This window comes from Dermacentor variabilis, chromosome 3 (assembly GCF_050947875.1).
Source record: "Dermacentor variabilis isolate Ectoservices chromosome 3, ASM5094787v1, whole genome shotgun sequence".
Lineage (NCBI taxonomy): Eukaryota > Metazoa > Arthropoda > Arachnida > Ixodida > Ixodidae > Dermacentor > Dermacentor variabilis.
The window spans coordinates 75,880,197-75,892,886 of NC_134570.1; the positions used below are offsets into that span (position 1 = coordinate 75,880,197).

A 12,690-nucleotide genomic window follows, 5' to 3' on the forward strand; every position below is an offset into this window, starting at 1 on the left:
TAGCTCTGGTCAGCTGGAAATGAACAAGTCCTAAAATAATTAACTGTGCACCAGGTGTGTATGATACTGGCAGCTAAAGGGTCTAGTGGAAAGCTCTGCTTGACTGGTTTTACATGTTCTTTATTTTTTTTTGGGGGGGGGGGGGAGGGTCCAGCTAAGTATAAAACAGCTCCAAAGATTATGTTAACTGGGTCCAGTTGACTGCTAGCTGGAACCAGATGACCTTTAACCCTCTGCAGTCATGTGTCGGGCCTTACCAAACAGGCAAAGATATGCATTCAGGTCAGACGTTGTGCACCACCTGACACACTTACAAGCTCACGTTCACCAGTTAGAACTAGCTTTTGATAACTTTTTCGTGTAACAAGTCCACTTTACAATGTTTCCGGACGAAGGCAGCAGTTTTTTGTTTCCTTTCTTCATGCTTGAATGGATTTTAAAACGATTTGTGGCATGAGGCACTGACAGCATGTTGACAATTTCTGGACACAATTAACGTAAGTTCAGTGAAACAAACAATGATTTTAGTGCTGTGGATGTATGTATTTCACCTCGTGTCATCAAATGTCCTCGGACGAGAGCACTAAAGAAGACGGCGGCTATGAGGACCCTACATGCCTGCATTTCAAATCCTGGCCTCCACTCAGAAAAGCGCTACCCCACAGTGCTCAAGTACTATTGAGAGCCTCAGGAATAATAGACTTTTCTGAAATAAAATACTTTACTTGTGTTCATTTAAGTGAGCGCTTTCTCTGGGTGGCATCTAAATGCACAAAATGGTTCCAGACAGGAACTATCACAAATTGTGCAATTGCATGCAATTGCAAAGCATTAATGGTCCAGCTGAAACCAATTTTACTTCCGATTGGCCTTGGAAAAAAATATTTGCTCGGGGTGTGCATATCAATTTAAGGCAGAGAGTTTGGAAGAGGCAGGACCTTTTCTTGAATATCTACATTTACAAAATTAATAAATGCATCTGGCCTGTCTACCCCGACTGTTCCACAAGGATATTATGCTAGCGCCTGTGCAGTTACATAAGACTATAACAAAAGGCATAAAGCATTTTTTGGTGAAGAATTCCGATACACTTAATTTTTCCTTGTGTTAAACGTGCAAGTAAAATTTAAGCATCAAATTCCTCCAACTCTGTTTGTGCATTATGTCGGGAAGCTTGCAGCTATGCAAAAAATCAACAGGCCGGGGGAAGGACATATGTAAGTGCCGCATATATTAGGTAGGTCACGTGGCAAGAGAATTCTGTGAGCACTGCTGTAAAGGATTAGGTGACACATCACAATGTTGGTAAAAAAAAAACATGCTTGGAGCATGCGTGTGGAAAAAAAAAAATTTGAAGCCTCCCTACCAGTGAAGTGTGTTTTTCCCTGAAGGACGACCGGGCATCCCAGGTCTTGTGTGGATGGTGGACTAGGATGGCATTCAACCTTGAACCCAGCACTTCCTGAAGGAAAAAGAAAAAAAGAAACAAAGGAAAGGAAAATGAGGAATCCCTTCCACTTATGTGTAGTGATAAATCATGATAATTTTGTTAACCAAGCTTGTTCATCCGGCCGAAATAAGGCATTCACAGGTGAAGTCATTAACCAGGGACCTCCGGAACTATTGGCATCACAAAAGCTGTAAAGACATACATGTAGGCAGCCTTTCCTAGTTGATTTTGAATTGTTTATCAGGAATACTTTTCCTGCAAAATATAGCCGACATGAATTAGTAGTTCGACCTTTGTTAACTTACATTGTCTTTTATTTCGTACGCATTCAAAAGGCGCATTGTTGGTATGCACTCATTCATTGAAGCATGCGCCCATTGCCCTGTATAAAAAGCCCTGCAGGACAGTGAGATCGTGTACATGACTGTATATATGCAATTAACATACTTAGTGCTATGCTTGACCTTGAATTGGCCCTTTGGTCTTTTAGTTGTATAGGTTATTTTCAATAGCTGGGAGAATTTATGCGGGGCAGAAGAAATGCCACCTGGATGCTCAAGCATGTCTATCTTCTTCAAGCGATGAAACATTTAATGCGACCCTGTCGGATTGTTGTATTCTTTCACTGCCTTGGACATATTTTTTTTCCTGCAGATTGCCTCAACAACAGACACCAATAGCAAGTCATGGTAGCCTGTGCCCCTAAGGTGATTCGCTTGGGCTTGGAAGCTAATGCCCATGACATGATGACAAGATCTGTCAAGGGTGCTCAAGAAGCGTGTGTGTAGAATGCCTTTCTTAACCAATTTGCTGCAAGCCAACACAAATGGCAATATAGAGGCTTCTCTGTACAAGGCCTATAAGATACTCGAGTGAGCAAGCCAACAATGTAAATAACAGAAAAGTGTTTTTTTTTTAGGGTGGGGCCAGGGTATCGAACCAGAATGGAACCGAAAACTAGACAAAAAAGATTATTTTTGCTTGAATTGGAACTGAACCATTCTTTTCACTCGGGAATGAAACTGGAAGTAAAAAATAACAGTTTTCGGTTCAGTACGGCCATCTATTCTAGAGCTTTCATGCACTGCCTGAACTTGTAGCTAAACTATCCTACCTCATTCGTAAATACGCAACATGCTCCCGCAGTTTTAAACGTGGCAGCACAGCTAGTACAATTTTCAGTGTACTATTGTGTCAGGGGGCTAACTAGGTGTTGCGCTAATGCGACAATATTTGCATTGAGCCTGATGCACAGATAGACTGTGATGTGTACATAGTGCCTGAGACAGTGGAGCAAATATATACTTGTTTCTCGTCCCCAGTATGGCTTCGAGCAGCAGGCATGGATCTCTTTGTTAGCGTCAATTAAAAATAGGCCATTCAGTGAAAAAGGGTTACTGGGTAATTGACTGGACATATCAATGAGGCATCATGGCTTTCTTAGAATACTTTGTTAACACGGGCCTAGATACAAGGCTGTGAACAGGCCGTTCATATTATGAACATGTATATAATCACATTCTACTTCCTCTCATCATTACTCCTTATTCCCCTATTTTCCTCCGCTTCCCTTTCCTTTTGAGCATTGTAGCAAGCTGGAAGACCTCTGCATTTGCTCAGTGTGTTCCCTCCCTCCCCCCCTCCGCCTCTCCCTCTCCCTGAATAAAGCTACACTTGACACAGATTCGAGCATTAATGTTGGATCTGCATAATTGTTTTGTAACTACGTGCAATCTGAAGAACAACGTGCATTATCTTTCAGTACAGCTTAGCAGCAGTGCTAAGTTCTTGTACAAAATAGAATTGTTCTGTTTTCCTGCAATTATTCTTTGGTTATGCATATAAACTTGTACCGCTTTGAAGCATTATATTTTTCTTCCGGAGTTGAACTTGAACTGCACTGTTTTCTGTGAACCAGAATGAACACTGGATCAAAAATACATTTCGGTTCGACACTCTGTTTATGGCACTAAATAACAACATGTGTGGCTGCGTGCATTGCTTTGAATAGAAAAATGTAGTTCATAAACACAGGGACAATCGCACCCGCGTAATCATAGAAGCAGCACAAATGGCACAGGAGCAAGGTGCATGGGTCAGCAAGCCACCCAGAGCCCTTTTAGGAAAAGGACTGGCTTTCTTGGAGGTGGGCAACATATGCTAAAGGTGATCTTAATTATGCATAATTTTTTTGTATACATATATATATATATATTTTTCATTTTGGTTACTTCTTTGTCACCAGAAATATTTCTGCAATTGCTGTTTCAACAGATTGTATAAGTTAGGGGTGTCTACTAATAAAACCTCAGCTGGAATTTAGCACTTGTTTTTGTGCTATCTACATCCTTGTCCGTAGTGCATGAAAACTACAATGCTTAACTATTTCTGTCAACATGCAATAATCAAGGTCTTGTAAGGTCATTTATTCCTTTAATCAATCATGCAGTTACAGAAAAGCAAGGTGAACATTATTTAACAGCATGTTTCACATGATAGAGAACCGTCATGTACCGATACCAGGCAGTTTGAGGATCGATTATAATCAACAGATATCAAAAGCAATGATTGCAAGAAGCTATTACCTGCATGGTTGCCTTGACACAGTCAAGTTTCTTGCCCCAAGCACTGTCGCCTTGCACCACCACAGTCACTTTTCCATCATCATCCTCACTAATAAAAGATGAAACAAAGAAAGGTACGACAATGACAGAGCAACAACCAACTTCAACAAAAACCATCGATGCCTACGTTCTTGAATATTGCTACAGAGGACTCTGTGCAAAAGTGCAGATTCCAATTCTTTGAAATGGCGCACACATACATTTGATGGCAGCTACAATGAAAAGCAGCCTGTGAGGCTAGGTGGTCACCCTAGCAAAAGTTCTAATAAGGATTTGCGTTAGTCGAAATAGTTTTGTATTTGAATTAGTATTAAGAAATTTATTGGTCTGATAGGAGTTTATACTTATTTAGTACAACTGTTTATTAGTTTCTTGTCATTTCATCAAGAATTCGCATTGGGTAGATTATTAGTCTATAGGTAATTTGTATTTGTGCATATTACAATGTACTAGGCTAACAGAAATACAGATTAGGTCAACTGTCAATGTATTAGATAAAGCCTTGTAAGTCGTGGTAGCAGATTAAGGTCATACAAATTTGTGTTGGAATGCCTATTAGGATTAGCACTAAATGGGTTTGGCAGGGCTTGATATGTCAACTGATTCTAATAGGTCCCAATGGAAGTCATTGGATGAGTAATGTTGTGAAAAAAACAAAACACTTAATATTAATAATAATATAGAAGCATTGGAAGTTGAGCTATTAAGCATGTCCTTATAGCGGAGCTGTCTCAGGCTAGTTTCCAGCGTGTGAACTTGTGTGAAGCATCTCATATTAAGAGACCTATGGACGATTACAAGTTACCCTCCTCCATGGTCCCGCATTTTCTCCTCAACTTGTTCGCCGAGTGATCGGGGCTAAGCTCTGCCTTCATTGGTTCTGCGTCATGATGGCATGTCGTGTCGTTGAGTTCCAGTTCTCTAGCAGCGACGGTACGAAGCCTCTCCAAACTCCGCCAGCTGCTTGGCAGTCGACCCCAAGCAAGAGCTATCAAAGCAGCGTGCATTGCGAGCATTCTGTAGCAGCGCCGAACATGTCTAGTATTCCAGTAACCACAGGCAAGCTGGCCATTTCGAAAGATGGCTGGAGGCATAAACTCAAGCTGCTGAAGGAACTTCAGCATATACGTACGTGAGCGGCTTGATCGGTCTGCACAGTCCCGCCACTTGTTGGTGCAGAGCTTAACCAGCCAAACAAAGCACAAATATTGCCCTAACCAAGACAAAACATTTTAAACATTTACAAAAAAAATGTGTTGATGATTACACTCTTGCAAAAAATTTACACCAGCAGCAAAGAAGAATACATTTCGTTACTGCTACTGTGTGCGGTTGAGCTTTGTGCCACCAGGTGGCTGCACTGTGCAGACCATTCACATTTGCGCTTCTGCTCATCCCGTTAAATGGCACAGTCAAATGGCCAGGCCCTGTCCCCTTGCGCTTGCGTTTACCCAAATACCGAACTCGCAAAATGCTATTGTGGTAGTAATCCTACAATGTAAAGCGACGGCCGCAAATGTGCAAATCCTGGTGCCGATCGGGTAGCGGCGGTCTGATACGCTGCAGCCAGTCCGCTCGTCTGCCGTCTTGCAGAGGGACATGATGTCGCAGCTTGACATATTGCCAGTCACTACGTTTGCAGCCCACAACGCAACAAAGTTGAATCATGGTGCTCGTGAAAAGACCGAGACCGACTAACCGCAGAGCTCTTGTCAAAATGGAGCACATTGTAACACAAGCAGACGATGCCTGCTGTGTGCTGGAAGTGCTTAAGTGTAGAGAGAAATTGTTCTTGTGCATTCTCTTTATGTTACTTTCTTTTTATAGAAACAAATTAACTCACATTCTAAATATTGCAAACATCATTTGTTCACCATAAAGTTGGAAAAATTATCGATGACGCGCCCTGGACAACCAGTCGGATAGCTTGCCCTACTGACATCTATTGGGTGGTTGCGTCATATGGGTAGAAGTGGCTGAAAATTCCGCCGAGCAGTGTGCTGCAATCGGCAGTGATGTACAGTTTTAAAACGTTATAATAAATGACACGCGTTACGTGGAGCACTTAGATGCGTCAATTTATGATCGGAAGGACCTACCCTAACGACTCAGTATGTTTGTACAAAATCGTAAAAATCGTTTCAGGGTCCCTTTAAGCATACGGCAAAATCGTACCAGCATGTGTCCCAGCTGCATTTGAGGCCATATATGTCAAAAACTGGTGATGAAAGAGAAGAAAGGGGGTCAACCAAGGGGCCCGATTCTTATTAATCATATCATAAGAAGCCAACGAACAATGATGCTAAGGACAACACAGAGGAAATTACTTGTACTTACTAACTGAATTAAAGAAATTATAAATTAATGGATATGAAAGTGGGTGAAAAAACAACTTGCCGCAGTTGGCGAACGATCCCATGCCTTCGCATTAAGCATGCGATGCTCTACCAATGGAGTGGCGCCATTACCCCATCTACTTTCTTGGGTATTTATGTTTTACTACTAGAATTAACCCTGGGAGTGTTAACCCTGCGGCAAGTTGTTTTTTCATCCCCTTTCATTTCCATTAATTTATAATTTCTTTAATTCAATTAGTAAGCACGAGTAATTTTCTCTGTGTTGTCCTTGGTGTCATTGCTTGTTGGCTTCTTATAATATGATTAATAAAAATCGGGCCCCTCGGTTAACGCCCTTACTTTTCGCTCATTACATAACAAGGGTCCGGAATCCGGCAACATTGATGCCTTCAGGTAGCATGTGTGGGTTTATTGATCAGTTGCCTTCAACCAAAAAGATCACATACTCGTGACGTTTGTGGCGGAAAGAATGTTCCACATCTGCCACCAAGGTTTGAGAGTTGTGGCGCTGGCTAACACTTCCAGGGTTAGTTCTAGTAGTAACACAAAAATACCCAAAAAAGTGGATGGGGAAACGGTGCCGCAGTAGCTCAACTGGTAGAGCATCGCACGAGTAATGCAAAGACATGGGATTGTTCCGCACCTGCGGCAATTTTTTCATCCACTTTTATGTCCATTAATTTATCATTTCTTTAATTCAATTAGCAAGTACAGGTAACTTTCCCTCTGTTGTCCTTGGTTTCATTGTTTGTTGACTTCATACGAAATACTGGTGATGGATGATAGTTTAATTCGTTGTGATCTACGCAAACAAGGACAGCACAGCCGTTGCACCCTATGCCTTACTGACAATAGCGATAGCCTTGCCGTGGAATGTGCTAACGTGTGCGCCATACAGACTGGGGATGGAATCGTCGCCACCATATATGTTCATCTCGGAACCTCAAAGAGGGACCTTGAAGGCTTTATGATCGACACATCTGGGTGGATCCTCCCGGTGGACCCCAATCCTATCGTCACTCGGGGTGATTTTAACGTCAATGTGTCTCATCCTGATGGAAAGTGGTTCTTGGCGTTTCTCTTGGAAAGGTACGGCCTTTAACGTCACACCAAGACCAATGTCTTCACGATGTGCCATCGGTCATGCATAGACCTAACGTTTGCCAAAAATATCTCCAGTGTCGTCATAGAGCCCATGGCCGTCTATCATAGCGACCATAAAGCGATGATTACTGTGGTCACAATATAAATGTAAATACAAATAAACATAATAGGCATATTTGTGTTACATTGCTTTGTAGTTTTATTTTACCTTATTTATAGTTATATACAGCTCCGCTGGTAATCCACCTTCACACAGTGGAATGGTTCTGAATTTTTGTTTAAGATGCCATAATGTGAGCCAATTTTGGGAAATGGTCAACCACTCAACATGGTGATTTCAATGACAATGAAACCCCTCAGCAGTTATGACAATTAGTGGCACACATAACACAGTGGCACAAGGGTACTTTTCTGTGTTTGTGCAGCTTTCTCACAATAGTGATGAGCACCAGAAAGGCAAGAAAAAAAAAGAAAAAAGAAGCAAAAGACTTACTCCATAAGTCCTCTAAGGTAGACTAGTGTTTCCCTGAAGTCTTGCAACATGAAGTCATCACATGGTGCAGGTACACACAGTAATGTATAGCCATTTTTGTCAACTCCTCCTGAGCACAAAGCAATGGGGAAGTAAGCTCAGTATCTTACAATGAAGAAAAGCTGACTGCAGATTTCTGTGAAATCAGTGTGTTAAGCAACGAGATGAGTAACAGATAAGCACATCTAGTATAATATTATCACTAGTACATGCAGCTTCCGCAGCTTAAAGAGACACTAAAGGGAAAGATGATTTCAACTGTATTAGAAAATCACCCTTCCAGAACACGAAAAAAGCCACTCTTACCATAAGTAGATTTGAAAGCCAGAAAAGATGGAAAAACAAAGGACGGATGGCAATGCCGCATTCAAGTTCCTACACCTCTTCATCAAGTCATGGATATTGAACGCATCTGCTCAAGCTTAGTTAACTTCTTATGAGTAAAAATAAACTACATTGCATTCTACAGAGGTCAAAGACTCTAAACTTGGCCAGTTTCAAGAACACTTACTGAGACACAATGGGCCGCATATAAAAAAAAAACTAATTTGAAATAAGTGATGCCACTGTAACAAAACGGCACTGAGGTTTTGGTGCAAAATTTAAAAAATATAACTTGGACCTTTCTTTTCTCTTGTAATATTCAACATATCACTGCAAAATTAATCAAAATATAGTCTCAAAATGACTTTTTAGTCTCAATTGATTTAGTGTTACTCTTTAATGACCCTTTATACCTTTCGAGTAAATGTAAGTAGTGTGAGTAAATGCATCTTTCAGGTAGGTGTTTCAAGTGCTTTCGCTTGTAGGTGTTGCTCACTGACAAACAGCTCTCTTGTTAGTAAATAATGTAATGATGTGCCTTCAAAAACAATTAAAAAGCACGGACTATTATTATTACTACTGTTACAACAGTGAACCAAAATTTGTCCAAATGTTGGCATCCTTACAGATGTTCAGGCCAAAAATAAGTTTGTAACAACTGATCATGTAAGAAATGGCCTTAGGTAGTTCATAACCAAGGTGTATGGATTCCCAGATTCTTACAGCCATTAGCAAAGTTTGCTTACCTAATCTGTTGGGCAGTAAAAGTGCGAGTGCAATGCACAGAAAAATGATTTTGAAGGATTTGAGAACTCTGGTGAACAAGAAACTGTAACATGACTAGCAAACATTTTTGTTGTTGCTTGCATGAACCCTTCTTTCACTTCCTTGAAGTTTCAACTGCTTCAACTGAATAACAAGTGGTGAGCCAAGCTACCTTTTGCTCTACAGTAGACTAGGCATTGCAGACCTCAAAAGCACCTTTTGCTCCCAGTGGCAATGTACTAGCTTGACCTTAGCAGTCCTTATCACTCAAGCAACCTGAGACAGAGTGTTCTTCAGAAGAGCCCCTGAGGTTCAAGATATCAGCTGTATTGCAAACATGTTTTGCTCGACTATAGACATAGGTCCACAGCTCGAGATACATCGGCTGTTGCAAGGTTTGCAAGGCACAGCCACATATCATCTAGCTGTCAAGGCTGTTCTAAAGAGTGTACTGCAACAGTGGCAAAAGAGAGCAAAAGCATTACAAACGCTTACAGCTGAACATGTAGGATTCTTGCAAATAACTTCTGTGAGCACATGTTAGCTATTTTAGTTAAAAAACAACCCAAATAGAAAGGCTGTATGTAAACATACCTGAAAGGAAGGCTAATCTTTTCTTGAGCACTTCCACTATGTCGGCAGCTTCTGGCAGCCCTGACAAAGCAATGCGATATTTATGAACCACAGGAAACACGGCAGCTAGGCGCACACGGTGAATCATGTTGACACGATAAATGTTTACATTTTGGAAAGAGCCTAGCTAAGAAATTAAATGCATCATGATAAATTTCTGCAATCGCGGTAAATGCTTCCTCCAAACGAAATAGCGTCAACGAAAAGGCGAACGTAAACGAAGATATCTGCAACAAGACCCATGACTTAAGCAAGCGCAACATAAAGGAGGTGTAATCAAGGTATATATCGCAAAACGTGAAACCAGTTACTGCATGCTCAAGTAGTGCGAGCTCTCTTACAGAAAGTTATCAGAGACCAGAAAGAGACAAATATAAGTCAACTTACTAGATCTGGTATTGTTCACTTCGCCGTTTTTGCAGAGCCGCTCGGAGCACTTTCTCTCCAAAGTTTTAGACATTTTAATGAAACCTAGAAGGAGAAGATAAAACCGGTATGCAGGTCGTGCTCAAGAACAACCCCCTCTCCGTACTTGCCACAGAACCAGTACATCTCAAAAGCGGCAGGTCTGATACAACGGACGTCGGTTACTGGGATCGTTTAAAACGCCGGGAAAGCAAAACGATCACACGCGCTTTCTGCGCTGGTTTCGGATGTCAAGCGAATTACCCGACCAGGCGACCTGGATCAAAATGCTCGAAGCCGGCCGTACTGTACTAAACCGGGAAAAACAACTGCCGGCGTTTATTTCGCAAGGTTAAGTCGACAGAGCAACGGCAAAAGCGGCTGGTGCACCACAGTTACATAGTGCGCGATTGAACCAGCAAGCGCATCAGCTAGGCGCTCACCTGTTGCTGCGACCGTCCCGTCGGCCACCGCAGAAAAGTGTTGAGCCAAGCGCTCGTCACGCATCCGTTCTCTACAAGTACCCCCCGGCGTAGCCGTTGTCTGGCCGCAAGGTCATATCAATAACGCAAGCAGCAGCAAGCAGCGCGACGACAGGGCACGCTCTAGACAGTAGCTGACGATACCCCACCGGCCACCGGTCCAGCGGAGGCGCCCATTGCATGCACAATGCGTCACGCCTCGTGGTCACATGGCCACCGCCGCCACAGCCAGCTGACGCTATCATAAAAAAAGAAGAAAAAATAAACGAATAAAAAAATAAATAGCAAAAGCAAGGACTGCTGATGTCGAAGCCGCTCGCTCCGCTGTAGAAGTAATGGGCGTGCAGTTTCGGTTTTGTTTTCGATTTTTTTAGCAGTAAACTCTCGTGTGAGTCAAAATTTAAATTGCGTTCTTCTGCCTCGGAGTCTACGTCTTCACCCACTCACATGTATGTTTATAGCGCCAGTATCAATCCATTTCGTAGGTCACTTGGATGAAATACCCTAAAATTCAAAATATGCGCAAACGCTGTATGAAGGTCGTCGATTCAAACCTGGACTGGTCTGTTGTAATCATATTGCGCTTAAACGTAGGACTATAGCCAAGCATGTTGAGTTAAAGGGCTGTGGTTAAACAGACATGATATACTGTCTGGGAAGGGTGCGCACATGACACCTACCCAAAAAAATCTAATCTGCATAAACTGTGGAGAAATCTCAGTCGTTCGAACTAGCAATGACTCGAAATGAAGATGCGATCCAGGTGCTATTTATTTCATACACAAGGCCCTCCCCAGCCATTATCATACCTTGCTGTCATATATATATATATATATATATATATATATATAAGAAGAGAAAATCGGACAGCTATATACGCGCTTTCAAATCGAGTATTCTAATCAGTGCACCACAGCCATGTTTTTTTCCGCAGTATTTTATACAATGAGTAAAAATTGTGTATGAACAGGGACTATTACAATATTGCGAGCACTATATGGTAATAACGAATTGAAGAAAAGCGAGCAGAACACACAAAGAAAGTTGGTGCACGATCACGATAATTTTCTGCCACGGCCGACTTTCGCATACGAGCAGCAATATGATTTTTTTTCTTTGTTTTTTTAGCTGCACCAAATTTTAAGAAAATTGCCTGTGGTTTATAATTGACTCAATTATAAACCTTGATCTAGAATACTCATTGAGACGACCACTACTTCTACAAGAAAGCAAAATGTTTAATTGAATAGTTAACACAATTAAACTAATTGATTTTAATTGATTATTCTACGACACGTATTCTAATCTACGAATGATGGGCGGTGAGTTCTCAAGGCGTATCCGCTCGGAACGAATTCTCAGGTCTGCACCAGTTTCGAGATACTAATTTTCAATGTGTCTGACGAGATGCGTTAGTGTTCCAGTTACTTTTGTGCTTCAATGCATAAAAGAGCGTTTTCTGTAAAAAAGTAACTGTGACGTCACTGCATTCCTTCTGACAATCTGAAAATTATGCAGTCCTGAGAATTCGTTCAAAGTGGATACGCTTTGAGAGCTCACCGGCTGTAATTTGTACATTGATATATGTGTCGTAAGGTAATTAAATAAACAGTTAATTAGCGTATTTGTAGTTTAGTATTCAATTGAGCATTTTGACTTCTCGTAGATACAATGGCCGCCTCATCGAGTACATTAAATCAAGGGTTACAATTGTGCTATCTAGCACCAAGGCCTGCTGACTGAAAGTGTCTCGTCCTGCTTTAAAATGGATGGCACTGCGAACAGCACGTGTCTGCTGCTGCATGCAAACTGCACCTTTCTTCAGATTGCTGGCGAAGCTTTTTGCGTTGTTCGAGATTCTAATGGCTATGGTGGCATTGTAGTTATTGCAATGTCTTCTTACAGTACGGAGGGTTTCCCGATCAATATCAAAAGCACCGAAGGAATACATTGGGTGGATTGCAGTCATGTGCGAAACTGTGCTGGTTGCTGTATTTTTTTATCAATACAATAA

The 12,690-nt window shown here is 41.6% G+C and overlaps 1 protein-coding gene across 1 annotated transcript in view; it reads right to left on the reverse strand.

The window, feature by feature from the left end:
* LOC142575888 (SEC14 domain and spectrin repeat-containing protein 1-like) overlaps positions 1-10,907 on the reverse strand; it is a 57,555-nt gene extending 46,648 nt beyond the window's left edge. Inside the window, exons 1-6 of the mRNA XM_075685660.1 lie at positions 10,638-10,907; positions 10,177-10,260; positions 9,751-9,810; positions 8,029-8,137; positions 4,036-4,123; positions 1,367-1,462 (exon numbers count right to left, since the gene is read on the reverse strand). Coding sequence (XP_075541775.1) covers positions 1,367-1,462; positions 4,036-4,123; positions 8,029-8,137; positions 9,751-9,810; positions 10,177-10,260; positions 10,638-10,701 — 501 coding nt within the window. The 5' untranslated portion in view covers positions 10,702-10,907. The remainder of the gene's footprint in view (positions 1-1,366; positions 1,463-4,035; positions 4,124-8,028; positions 8,138-9,750; positions 9,811-10,176; positions 10,261-10,637) is intronic.
* Positions 10,908-12,690: the final 1,783 nt, after the last annotated feature.